Below are 12404 nucleotides of genomic sequence, written 5' to 3'. Positions count from 1 at the left end.
CCCTTCTCTGTGAGAGGTGACCCGAAAGGGGTCTGTATTTCCATATTTGGGAAAACAGGAAACGTCTGTTCTGTAAGAGGAAAGTGTAAGAGGTGGGAGCCACATTAAAGGGGAGTGGAGGGGGGGGTGCCATGCCATTCTAAATGTTCACTGGATACTATGAGAAAGATGTTTTCATAGTGAGGATTTTAAGATGAAAGATGCAGAATCTACTCCTAGAGCACACACCACACAGCATTGGTAATAGCAGCTCACACAGCGCTGCACTTACTCCAATCCTAGGGTTGACGCACAGGTCATTTAGTCCTCAGAGCAGTCTTGGGCACATATTATTCCCATTTTACAAATGAGGACATTGAGGAATGAGGAAGTCAAGTAACATAACATACCTCTAGAAAGGAAATGAGAGAGGATCTGAATGCTTATACCAAGCAAACTAAGTGTGATCTCTAGGAAATGTGGGGCCTTATTACCTGGGGTTCACTTCTGTCCAGCAAATATCTAGCGTGATAAGCACTCCATGAATATTCATTGGCTGAATAAATTAAAGCATGCTCATAGCAAAAGTATATTTTTGTTTTTCTCAGAACACCCTCACAAATTACTACCCCATACAGCATCCACTCAGATCCTTCCAAAGAATACAATGTGGAATGAATTGAACAGGAAATTTTCCTTGTTCGGTTTCTCTAAATAATGCAAACCTCAGAAAGCACAAAGGCACTTTGTCATATGTTTGCCCATTCCTTATCTTCAAAACATATGCGACCAGATTTAACGTTCTTGAAAGGTGGAGAATTTGTTTTATATTTAAAACCCAGTATTTAGCAGTTAATGGGTGTTATAACTAAATAAACAACAGGAAGATTGTTCTGCTGACACCAAATGGGAAAGCATGCTACTGAAATCAGAGTCCAGCCAACATGTCCCGGAGGACTCCACAGAACGGAACAGACTTTCCCTGACACCCATGCCTCCTTTCTCTATAAGACATACACATTTTTTTTAGAGTATTTGAAGGATCATTAAAGTAGTAGTAGAAAGGATATGTAACCTGTCAAATGCTTCTTATTTGAAAAGTACTTTCTGATTCACCTGAGGATAAATGATACTAAATTTCGAACTGCAAAAATAAATACAAATATTAGAAGCAAGGACTTGAACAGGATCACTGAGTTTTAAAAAAGAGAAAATCCAGGACTTGAAGTCAGACTGCCTGACTCGGAGCCGACACTACAAAAGGCCAATAGCCAAGGGACAGCGCTCCGCCTTGCTGCTGTTGCTGCCGCCGCTGTTGTTGTGGCTGTTGTGGCTGTTGTTGCTGTTGCTGCGTTGCCGGGCCAGCCAGTTCATCGTTTGTATTATATGGGTATACTTCTGTTTTTCTTGACATAACTCATGTCAAGAGTCTTGAGGTTTTCTGGGTCTAGGGGTTTATTGGAACAGTAATGGGTTGTTTTACTGCTATTTCCTGGGCTCCTTCCTGGGCAATGTCAGTGACTCAAGCAAGTCTGTCTTTGAACAGAATGTGCTGGTCTGGTGTGAGGTGTTTGGAGGCATGCTGACACTTTAGAGATACTCAAAGTAACTCCTACCTCTGTGGGAAAGAGCATCAATGGTCTTTACAATCTACCCATACGTTCTGTTGTTTGCTAACTATAAAGCAGACATGGAAAACTCCACTTTTCTTCCTTGGCTGACTCTTCTAATCTCATCACAATTAATAAAAAGTAATCTGGGAACCAACCTCTTGCTTAGGTCACCTATACTGCGTTAGAATACAGTAATGCTTATTTGAAGAGCTTCCAACTAGAACTTTCTCCACTGTCACTGTATAGCATCCACACTGTTCCTAGCTACTCAGACCATCTTTATGTTCCTGAAACCCATTCAGTTCTTTCTCACCTAGAGACATGTTACCGGGTGTTAGCTCAGCCAAAATTCTTCTCTACAGTCTTTACAGAGATAGCTCCTTCTCAAGGCTTAGAGTTGGACTTAAAAGTGTCCTCTTCAAAGAGACCTTCTCTGACCACCCAAATCAATGTGATCACTTGGACACTACCTCATGGCATTTTAATTCCATGCTCGGCATTTGTAGCCCTATGATGTTGGGCTGTGTATCCCATAATGAACAGGAAGATTGTCTGACTAGTCATCTCTTTGCAGTGGTATCTCCAGGATCTAAAGCATAGTCTGACACATAGAAGTGATCACCTAATATTGCATGAATGAAAGAACAATGGTATGAAGACCACTTCCTACATTTTCATGTAGCTTCAGGGATGTAATTCATGGAGCAAGATGTCATGTAGGGGATAAAATGTTTCTACAATGTAGCATATGTAATCTGGAAACTCAAATTAAGGTTGTTATTATTGTTTTCATGTAAGAGTTCAAAATTATGGAATCTGGGCAAAAACTAATACATAAAATACACAGAAAGTCTGAGCTGTTTCTGCGCACATGGCATCTACCCAATGAGCAATTTGTGATTTTACTTTCCAACTGCATCACAATTTCCAGATTTGAGTTTTGCTTTGAAGTCTAGAAAACTATGAACAATGTTTGATCTCTCACTTCAGTTTTTTTTCCAAAGGCATTTTATAATCTAGCAGTAAAGGAAGGCAAACTATAAAGTATCGAATCAGAAACCTGAAAGGCTTTACAAGCCTTCAAAGGTAATCTTTATTGGTGCACTTTTTCCACTAGTAAATATTTCCAACTTCTATCCACCTCCACTGAGTTGCTATGAAGGTTTAATGAAGTCATGTTCATTAAGCTCTTTGATATTCCAAGTAAGATATTTGACAAAAATACAATCTGTTTTTTTTTAATCTTCTTATGCCTGCCGACAGAATTAAAAAGCAAAAATATCTCAACCGCTTTGAAAAGAATTGGGCTCTCTACTGATTAGAACTCAGAACTTACCAGACTTTTTGATAAATTGGACCAGCATGGTGGGCAAAATTAAAGGCCAGAGAAAATCCCCACTTGGTTAGCATAAATGAGGATTCATTAATTTAATCGGGTTGGGATTTTCAGGATGAAAATTCTCTAAAGAAGCAGACACATAGTAAGATCAACATTACCAGCCAATCAATGATCTGCTTTTACCCTGAAGGTCCATTTGTTATGAATGGACATTTAAATTGCCCTCCAAATGCCTTCCATCATGTTTTATTCATTATCATTACCTGTAAAGCAGTAATCATTATAAAAATGAGATTTCTTTAATCTGGATGTTTTCCTCAGTCATAAACTAAGTAAACATCATTATAGACAGATGAATATAAGCAGGTGTTATGTGGTTATGTGTGTGTTTATGTACGATGTGGGGGAGGGAAGGTGTATGTGTGTGTGTGTGTGTGTGTGTGTGTGTGTGTGTGTGTGTGTGTAAGACTCTACTATATAACATAATGATGTCAGACCCAAAATCATCTTGGCAAAGCCATACTTTATCTGCAGAGTACTTTAGCTTTGTGGTTGTTCTAGCTTGGAATCTTTAAATATATAGAAAAAATAGATCATAGATTAATTAATGCATTAAACAAATTCTGCCTCCCAAGAGCTTTACAAGAGACATGGATGCCATTCATTGAACCACAAAGCTCCTTTTGTTTAGCACACTTTCCATCATGAAACCCATGAAGCAAATGGTAACTTACCAGGTCCTGCTTCAGTATCCCCAAGCTGCAGGATGTGGCATGTAAAGAATAGAGCACAAAATAAATAGTTTTGAAAGGGTAGTAGCAGAAGTAAAAAAAAGAGAAAGAAATCTACTTTAGCAAGACCAATAATTACAAGATAGAGTTTTTAATAATGTAATCTTAAAAAAAAAAAAAACCTTGAGAAAGAGGATGCTGAGGACCCACCATCACTGGGTGCACATTTAAATGTTGTGTGGCTTATGCTGGTTTACAGCTGGGCTCTCTCCTGGTAAAAATTAAGCAACTCCTCTGATAGCCAGAATAATTTACTCAAACCTCTCCCTTCTCTCTTTGTTTTCCAAATTCAAAATAAAAAAAATGCTTGCCATTAATTTTCAACTTTTCATCAATTCACATGCATAATAGAGCAACACAGCAATTCTTCATTATACTAATGGGGAAAAATTAACTTGACATCAAGCCTAATTGAGTAAAACCTCACTAATTTTTATAAATAGGGATAAGTCTTGCTTGATTAGTGAAAGCAATTTAGTATAGAACATGTTTAGATAAATGCACTCGTACTGATTTCAGGACGTACGCTAATAAACGAGGCTGCAGCAGCAGGCACAGGTATGGGTGGGTCCTTAAGAAAACTCACCACCATCTATGGGTAAGTATCACAGCCTGTCCGTTACATAAGAGCAATTTTTTTAGATTGGCATTTTTTTCAGCTCTTAAAAATTAAAATTTAAGAATCATGTGGGGGGAAAAAAACCTCAAAGACAGTTTTTATAGATATTGCAAAGATATTCTACAGTCCAGACTATAAGCAAAAGGATCAAACTGTAACTAACTATTGGTAGAGTCACAATTAGCAAGGCCTCACTCTGCAGGCCATCCTCTATTCACTGGCAGCTTTGTCCCTAAAGTGCTTCTGTAATCAGAACTGATTAGAGCAATGCTTCCGTTAGGAAGTCGTGTGGAGCGTGGGGAACAGGGCACTGGATGGCAGACCCCAGGGGGAGATCTCACCGATGCACCCGAGTCACTTCTCACAGACAGTATTTGGTGCTGTGCTGCTCAGTGCTGCTCAGTGCTGGTGCAGAAGGAAAGAGTGACGACTATGAAGGGCACCTACTTGCTTACCCAGTAGGAAGTGGTCAGCCCTGAAGTCATATACACACAAGTAACACTGAGCTGACACAGTAGGGTATATCTATATATTTGTGTCTCTATATAAAATAGTATACATTGTGTTATATAGGTGTGTATTATATATGTTATATACAGTACATGTATTTATATATGTACAATAATAATCAAAGAAAAAGAGCTCATCAATTTCAGAGTAGGTGAAGGTAGAATATGGGAAGGATTAAAGAGAGAAAGTAATGTGATTATATTTTAATTTAAAAAAAATTTAAGGCAAAAAACCTTCAATTAGGCTCTTCTGAGTTCTTACTGAATCTTAACATTGGTTTCCCATTTTAACCAGTTCTTAGCATAGACACCTATAAGAAATGACATCTGTTTTTTAAAGGATGTGACACTCAAATTATATGATTTAAAATACTTCATAGAGCCAGAGTGTGGCTCATTCCTGCAATCCCAGTACTTGGAGTGTGAAAGCAGGACAATCATGGGTTTCTAGGTTACCTGTAGAGACCCAGACTAAAAAAAAATACTGTTATAATTTTAAAGATAGTAAATACTTGGTATGTGGCAGACTACATGAGGGTAGAGTAGAACTAAAAAATGATTTTAAAAAAAGAACTAGTTGATAATAGGTCCATTTGAGGCACATTAGATCCCAGATCCTTTCTCCTAAGCCAGTGCAGCCAGGTAGCCCTCACCAATAGTAACTAGAGATTTTCTTTTGTGAAAGTCAAACCCAAGAGCCTCATTCACAGGCAAAGCAAAGAAGGCTGAAATTGAGCCCCATGCTGAAGACAGATATATTGTCAATACTTTTAGTGGTCCAGTCTCCTTCACTAAACACAGAAAGCCAGGAATATACTCCAGCCTTCTCACCCTCCAGGCCAAAAGGAAGAAAAAATGATCCACTGCTCAGCACCTACCCGCCCCAAAACAAAATTGAGAAGCAAACCCCACATATTCTCATATAGAGATTCTAGTTCCGGATCAATCATGGCAGGAGAGAGGGAGAGAGAGACAGAGACAAAAGGAGAGGAGAGGAGAGGAGAGGAGAGGAGAGGAGAGGAGAGGAGAGGAGAGGAGAGGAGAGGAGAGGAGAGGAGAGGAGAGGAGAGGAGAGGAGAGGAGAGGAGAGAGATTTTGAGATTTCAGTTCTCTGTAACATTTGTAATGCTTTGTGTATATTACATACCGAAGGGCAGACAGTATGTCCCTCCATCCCTCTGACACATTACCAGGACTTAGAAGAGCACCAGGAACACATTAGATACTTGTAAAATACTTACTGGGTGACTTAGTGTGTTTAAATCTGTAAGACTCTCACAGAGATCCAAGCATTTCAAAAACACTTTTTTATTTACTGAGTATCACTTTATATCAGCTGCTGATGTAGTCTGGCTCCCTGACATCACCTACTTTGTGGATAAATTCCACTTCATTGTACCTCAGTTTTAAACATAATATGTGCAGTAATCAACTTCTGCAAATGGCCGAGTAATTTTTTTCTCTTATTATAAACAAGTAGGAGACTGGTTGTAGATTGCAGAAGGAGTGATCTAGATGGTCCCTCTAGTGGCCTGGAAGTGCTAGCACACGCCACCAAGGATCTCATATTCCTAAGGAGTCAAGATCTAGTGATAGCAGTCGTTCCCAAGCTGTGTGTCCTAGAGGAAGAAATGTTCCGTATACAGAGGTTAATGTGACCCGTCCATATCCGAGGAAGGAACAAGTCAACTTCAAGGTAGGATGCCTCGCATTATCTAGTGACTACTGAGTAACTGGATGTGCATTCCACACGTACATCCCCACATCACACAGACTGCTATGTTTCACATTTACTAGGTATAAAGAAATCTCAGTGTTTGTCTAAATACCTAAAGGTTATAAATGGAACTGTCAACTAACTTCTAACATTTACTGTGATAAATACATGATGATAACATATTTTTAAATTGTCTAAAGCTATTGGTTTTACATGATGGAACACAGACAAAATACTAGAGACTACTAAATTTAAACAGCTTTGCATACTTATTATTCTGTGATAAGCCAGAACTGTTTGGATAAATTAAAAAATACCACATTCCTTAGTCATACATTTTAATTATTCTATAATATTTCTTTCATTCTTCTTATATTTCAAGAAGAATCAAGAATCATGCTATTAAAAATCTAAATTACAGCCGGTGGTGGCGCACGCCTTTAATCCCAGCACTCGGGAGACAGAGGCAGGCAGATCTCCGTGAGTTTGATGCCAGCCTGGGCTACCAAGTGAGTCCCAGGAAAGGCGCAAAGCTACACAGAGAAACCCTGTCTCGAAAAAAACAAAAAAAAAAAAAAAAAAGAATCTAAATTACTATATAATTTATATCCTATCAATAACATATCAAGTTAAACTACTTTTCTCAACTCATAATTTCAATAGTTCTTACTGTTTTCAATTTATGAAAAAACATTTAACTCTGTTGAAACATTAGCATCTGATGTTATTGATTCAATTCCTGAATCCACACTTGAATTCAAACAAACCATAAGTTTTAAATACTGTGTTCTATCATTTCAATGGAGTCATCTAGAATAAAGTATTTTTATAATATTCAATATCATAAAACACTTTTTTATTGTGACCACTGTAGCTTACCTCATAACACCTACTTTGTGAAGCATCACCAGGCCCTTCAACTTGGTTCCTTAAATTATATTTATATTCTACATCATGTAAAGACCATTTGAAATAGCAGTATGCTGGCCCGTTTGTTTAAACCTTTGTTCTTCTATGACTATTCCTTCAACAAAATGTTCACAAAATAATTTTCACAAGAAATCAATGTCCATGCCAAGCAGGGGTGGCACACACCCTTAATACCAGCACTTGGGAGGCAGAGGCAGAAGGGTCTTCATATTCAAGGCCAGTCTGGTCTACAGAGCAAGTTCCAGGACAGCCAGGGCTATACAGAAAAACAAAAACAGCAACAACCACAAAAACACAAAGAAAGAAACAGAGAGAGAAAGAGGAAGGAAGGAAGGAATGGAGGGAGGGAGGGAGGAAGGGAGAGAGGGAGAGAGGGAGGGAGGGAGGGAGGGAGGGGAGGGAGGGAGGAAGGAAGCAAAGGAAGGTCAGTACTATTTGTACAGCTCGTGTCAAGACCTGATACATAGGTGTCATCCAGGGCCGTATCTTCCCTCCCTCCTCACCAGATGTGTAGTTCCTGGAAATATGTTTTAGAATTCTAGCCTCATTCTCACCTGTCCATGGATTTGTTGTTCATGTTGGTTAGAAATCCCAGTCATCTCTATTCCAAAACTAGAGGAATCACGTCACTGGTGTACTGTGCTAACACACAACAATCTCATACCATTAAAGTTCTAGTTCCCTTTGCAAGACATGACTGACTACTTTATACATTATCAGGACACTCTTTTCTTAGATACCTTCATGGCTGGCTCTTCTCATTACCTAATCCTCTGCTGACCTGTTAAGGGAATCTTTCCTGATTGTTCTGTCCAAAGAAGCTCCCACATGTCAGTCACCAGGTTTTATTTCCATCAAAGGGCATATTGCTTTCTCATAGCCTGTTGTTTTACTCTTTGCCACTCTCTCCACTACATAAACTAAGAGGTAGAAGAATGTGTTTGCCTCTAGCCCCCCGTGTCTAGGGCACTGAGCAAGGACTCAGTAAATATTTATTAGAAAAAATTAATGAAAACCTGTACAAGTCCAGCACAAATAGTCTTTTGATTGATATTTCTAAACCATGTAAATCAGGACACACCTTTGTCATGGGGCTTAGATTTACTGGAAACATCCTCAGACAGAGCTAATTCTAAAGCAAAAGTCTTAATACCTTAATTAACCTTAGCTTTTGAGCAATTTGATTTGCTAAAAAGAAAATGTTTGTGGGGGCAGAAAGATGGCTCAGCAGGTAAGGGTGCTTGCCATCAGCCTGATGAACTGAGTTCAATTCTCAGAACCTGCTGTGGAACAATCATTGTACACTGTAAATATGTATCATTCTTATTGGTTAATAAAGAGCTGACTGGCCTATATCTGGACAGGAAGAGATTGGGTGTGAGAGACAGAATAGAAGGATGCTCAGAAGAAGAAGGGCAGAGTCTTGGCAGTTGCCAGCCAGATGAAGAGGCAGCAGGATCTGTACAAAATGAGGTAACAAGCCATGAGCCACATGGCAGCAACTAAAAAAGTAGAAATGGGTTAATTTAAAATGTAAGAGCTTGTTAGTAACAAGCCTAAGCTATCAGTCAAGCATTTATAATTAATGTGTGGTTATTTTGGAGCAGCTGGTGGGACAGAGCTGACCAGCAGTGCCTATGAAAAACTCTGCCTTCAAGAACCTACATGGCAGAAGAAGAGAATCAACTCCTACAACTTGTTCTCTGTTAATTCTCTGTTAATTATCCCTTTCAATAATTTTAAAACTCTGTGTTGTCAATGCTTCATATAACAGAACCTGAAGATCCCAATGGAAAACCTGCTCAAGTCTGGATCAGGGTCACACTCCTCCATGGAAGGGAGGCCCTGCCTGACCTGGTCTTGTTCATTCCAGGGGACACAGAAAAAAACTTCCTCAGGATAAGAATTCAAATCAGGATTCAAATTTCATGGTAGAGCATTATCTTTGCCAGTTGATACCTGAAGGGATTTTTGTTTGGTTTGTCAGTTTTTGTGGTACTGAGGATTAAACTTAGCCTTGACCAGAATAACCAGGCACTGTAACTCTGAGGTACATCCCCAGTTCTTTTTCTTCATTGTTGTTGTTGTTGTTTTGAGATGGGATTTCACAAAGTTAACCAAACTGACCTTGAATTCACTGGATCCCAGACTGGCTTTGACCTTGCAATTGTCCTGCCTAAGCCTCTTAAGAGTTGAGATTATAGACCTGTGTCTCCATGTCTGGCTTAAAAGAATCATTAATCAGTGTCTAAATTGGCAGCATAGATGACTGGTTTTCCTGCAGTTTTCATCAAAGTTCAGCCATGATTTCACAAGGATGCATTATTTGACAAAGCCTGCATAAAGCAGCTAGAATTTGCCGGGCGGTGGTGGCGCACGCCTTTAATCCCAGCACTCGGGAGGCAGAGCCAGGCGGATCTCTGTGAGTTCGAGGCCAGCCTGGGCTACCAAGTGAGTTCCAGGAGAGGCGCAAAGCTACATAGAGAAACCCTGTCTCGAAAAACCAAAAAAAAAAAAAAAGCAGCTAGAATTTAGACACACGGTGGAAGGCAGGTTTTCACTATTATTCTCTATGTTCCCTCTATTGTGCCCTGCATGATCATGTCCTCAGAAAACAATATTCTTTAGCTAATCCATCTCTCTCTTCTTAGTAAAATAAATATGTATTGAATGAAGAGTTAAGATTATTATCTTGTTTCTAGCATTGTGGAGAAGCAAGAGCCCCCAGCATTATACAGCCCAGTGCAACCCAAGCTTCCGGTCTCGGAAGCTGAATGTCCTTGGCTTGACTGACATCTCTAAGTCAGTATCCTAACTATAACTGTGCTTAGCCCTAGTTTATGAGGCTCAAATAAGATAAGCCATCAACTGTTCCAACACAGACGTGGAGCACTTACAATTGTTCACTTTAACTATTACAAGAAATCATCTATTTGGACATTAGCATGTTCTCTGATAAATCTTAACTAAAATCATCATTCATTACACTACCTGAGATAATTTCCTGCTAGTTTAATATTAACACAAAGCTGCTTCAAACACACTTGAGAATTATACTTTCATCAGGTGGGAGAAGAATATGACCAAGAATGTTTTTTCTTTCCAAAAGAAAACTCGTGTTTTTTTCCTTAACCTCTTTCAAATATTTCTTTTCTTTTCTTTTTCTTGGTTGTTTTTCCTTCTCATCCCAATTGCTCACTTTTCTATTATGCTTGACTTCGTAGCTTGTGGATCTGCATTTACTGGATGAGTCACACTGAAGATTTAGCCTCTCCATCTGCCAGATGATAATTACAGTGCACACCAGTGGCACTGTCCTCCTAGCACCCTTTATAATCACCAGTCTACTCCATCTGTATTCTATATTGGGTTGGTTAGCATCTCCAAGTCCTAGAATCCTAATTAAAAACAGTATTTGTCCTCTAGTTTATGGGGATGGTAAGATAATTAGTCTACCGCTAGAGGCACAGGCCTGGAACACTCAGTAAAATGTTAATTGTAAGTATGATGTAAAATTTTCTATTTAGACATTGCTGTATTCTTTGAAAATCTTAGTAACAAGCATCATTTGTTACACAACAATAAATAACTCCCTGTTAGTTTAGCACTAGTGTTCCTTCAAAGCCCAACAAGGAGCCTGGCCATCTAGACACTTGTTCAGTCCAAAGGGTCCGTCTAACAGAGGGTGGACCAAGGGAGTGTTTACAAGGAATTGGGGGTTTAAGAATGAGAGGTCGGTTTCATCCCAAATTCTGAAACTGTAAAATGTAAGTCTCGGGAGCCGTCAGTGGCTGTGTTTCCCACTGTCGGAAGCCAACAGTCCAGGGTGAAAGGAACAACATGATGCTGCGATGCATGCAGAGAAGGAGAAGCATTGCTGAGGCCCTGCTGGTTCCAGCTTCCTGCTGTCCCAGAAGCTTGGCTTTCCCGTACAAGACACCAGTTTCTTTCCAACAATGAATTCTTTGGTCACAAATTATTTGAGTTTGATTTCTATCACTTGACATGAAGATAGTCATAATACAAAGAGGGTAACCTCTACTGTCAGTAGTTGTTATAAAAAAATAAATGAGATAAAAATCAATAATTGCCTAGCATATTACCTGGTGTGTAATGCTTGCTTTAAAAATGGTTCCCAGTAATATTCTTCAGACAGTGCAAACATAAATTCTAAGTCAGTTAATTAATGAACACAACTTTCAAAACCTTCAAATCTTCTCGGAATTTCAAAACCACTCAGAGGATCCTTTGGATAGGATCTTGAAAGAGTTGAAGTGGCAGAAATGTCCTGAATTAATTTTACTAGAGGGATTGTGTGAGTCTAACTGAAAGGCTTACATGTGCTTAAACAACCCTAGAGAAAAATCAGTCCCAAGACCAAGAGTCCACAGTTCCTTCAACTCGTGTATTTAAGCATCCAGAAGGAGAGCACAAAGAAGGCATGCTTATCCCGTGAAGGTAGGCGTGTCCACACATATGGATGTGTGAAATACTGACTTGACTGTTTCCCCACCCCCTTCATAGTTAAAAGTACAGAGAAGAGTAAAAGAAAACGCAATCTGTATAACATACCTGGAGGGACACTACACTGACAGTGTCAAAGTGGATGTGTCCATTAGGCTCTGTGACCGCAGGGTTGGCATAGCATGTCACACCATTGATTGCGGGTAATGGTAGTGTTTTGGGTTGATGGGTTTTTTCTTTAGAACCAAAGTCATCATTCCCGAAGTGGGTATGGTCATTCTACATGTGAATAAAACAAGAAGGTTATAAGAAGGAAGAAGATGAGCATGCAAATAAAAAAATGGTCCACTGTTTTTCATTTATAAAAGAAAAATGTATCTACTCTATCTGCAATGCAATCTCTTTGAAGTGCTAACATTTCTTCTTCTTCTTCTTCTTCTTCT

At 39.2% G+C, this 12404-nt stretch overlaps 1 protein-coding gene across 2 annotated transcripts in view; it reads right to left on the bottom strand.

The window, feature by feature from the left end:
• Slc39a8 (solute carrier family 39 member 8) overlaps positions 1 to 12404 on the bottom strand; it is a 59823-nt gene that overhangs the window by 13893 nt on the left and 33526 nt on the right. For both annotated transcript variants that reach the window (XM_052731207.1, XM_052731208.1), the window contains one exon: positions 12070 to 12240. In XM_052731207.1, the coding sequence (XP_052587167.1) occupies positions 12070 to 12240 (171 nt within the window). The remainder of the gene's footprint in view (positions 1 to 12069; positions 12241 to 12404) is intronic.

The sequence above is a fragment of the Peromyscus californicus genome, unplaced genomic scaffold (assembly GCF_007827085.1).
Source record: "Peromyscus californicus insignis strain IS unplaced genomic scaffold, ASM782708v3 Scaffold_9__1_contigs__length_137607984, whole genome shotgun sequence".
In the NCBI taxonomy this organism is placed as follows: domain Eukaryota; kingdom Metazoa; phylum Chordata; class Mammalia; order Rodentia; family Cricetidae; genus Peromyscus; species Peromyscus californicus.
This window is presented reverse-complemented; position numbering and strand designations above follow the sequence as displayed.